Consider the following 1476-nt stretch of genomic DNA (forward strand, 5'->3'; position numbering starts at 1 on the left):
ATATATATATAGTGAGAATTTACAAAAAAAACAAAAGACGAAGATGGGTGTGTAAACAACAAACAGATGTATTAGTTTAATGCTCAGGAAGGTGAGAAAGTCTTTTATGTTTCGAGCCTAGGCTCTTCACCAGAAAGGAACACAGAAATAAACAGAGAGAGAAAATAAAGGAGGTTTAGTGGCTAGCGATCTATCACAGCGAATGCTGGACAGAGGGGTCATATTAGTCAGTTGTCTATAAGTCAGAAAAAAAAGCACACTCTGAGAGAGAGCGAGAGAGGAGAGAGAGAGAGAGAAATTTTGACCATTTATACTACTCAACTGTGTGTGTATATGTATGTATGTATGTATGTATGTTTGTATGTTTTTGTATTTCTCTGAGGTTCCGTCTGATTTCTTTCTCTTTCTTCTTTCTCTCCGCCATTTGTGTCCTGCCAGTATTTTACCTTCTGTGTGTTCCTGGCCATGATCAGCACTGGTGTGTTCCTTCAGAGCGGATCCCTGTTCAAGTTGTTCCTCACCGTTGTCATGGCAACCATCTACATCACCCTCGTCTTCACCACTCAGGCGAATCTCTTTGATAACAAGGACCTCCTCCTCAAGCTCAACGTCGGGTAGGTCACTGCTTCTCTCTCTCTCTCTCTCTCTCTCTCTCTCTCTCTCTCTCTCTCTCTCTCTCTCTCTCTCTCATTCACTCTATCTGTCTCACTCTGTCCTTTAGTCACTCTCTATCTCTCTACTTCTCTACTCTCTCTCTCTCTCTCTATTTATTTATCACTTTACCTCTCTCTACTCTCTCTCTCTATCTCTCACTCTATCTCTCCTCCTCTATCTAAGTCTGTCTCTTTCCTTCCCCTCTCTCTCTCACCCTCTAACTTCCTTCTTCCCTTTCTCTTTCTATCTCTCACTCTATCTCTCCCCCTCTAAGTCTGTCTCTTTCCTTCCCCTCTCTCTCTCACCCTCTCTCTCTCTCTCACTCTATCTCTTTCCCTCTGTCTGAGTCTGTCTCTTTCCTTCCCCTCTCTCTCTCACCCTCTCACTTCCTTCTTCCCTCTCCCCCTCTGTCTCGCTTATCCACTTTTCTTCTCTCTTTCATACTTGACCACTCATTCAAAGCGATAAGTGCCAGTCAAGTACTCGGCCCAATCTAACCGATTCCATCCCTCACCTTATGGCCTCCTACCCAACTCAACAAACATCATTATAACCAGTTTTGAGACAGCACACTTGTTAACATATCTTAATGTTATGAGTTCAAATTCCACCAAGGTCAACTTTGCCTTTCATCCTTTCAGGGTCGATAAAATAGATACCAGTCATGTACTGGGGTCAATATAATTGACTTACCCCTCTCCTGAAATTACTGGCCTTGTGCCAAAATTCGAAATTATTATTATTATTATTCTCTTTTACTCTTTTACTTGTTTCAGTCATTTGACTGCAGCCATGCTGGAGCATCACCTTTAATAGAACAAA

At 42.2% G+C, this 1476-nt stretch overlaps 1 protein-coding gene across 1 annotated transcript in view; it reads left to right on the forward strand.

Annotated features, from left to right (window-relative positions):
* Positions 1 to 1476, forward strand: part of LOC106882760 (adenylate cyclase type 6) — a 48624-nt gene that overhangs the window by 38540 nt on the left and 8608 nt on the right. Inside the window, exon 14 of the mRNA XM_052977113.1 lies at positions 439 to 614. Within this exon, the coding sequence (XP_052833073.1) occupies positions 439 to 614 (176 nt within the window). The remainder of the gene's footprint in view (positions 1 to 438; positions 615 to 1476) is intronic.

Source organism: Octopus bimaculoides, chromosome 27, assembly GCF_001194135.2.
Source record: "Octopus bimaculoides isolate UCB-OBI-ISO-001 chromosome 27, ASM119413v2, whole genome shotgun sequence".
NCBI lineage: Eukaryota > Metazoa > Mollusca > Cephalopoda > Octopoda > Octopodidae > Octopus > Octopus bimaculoides.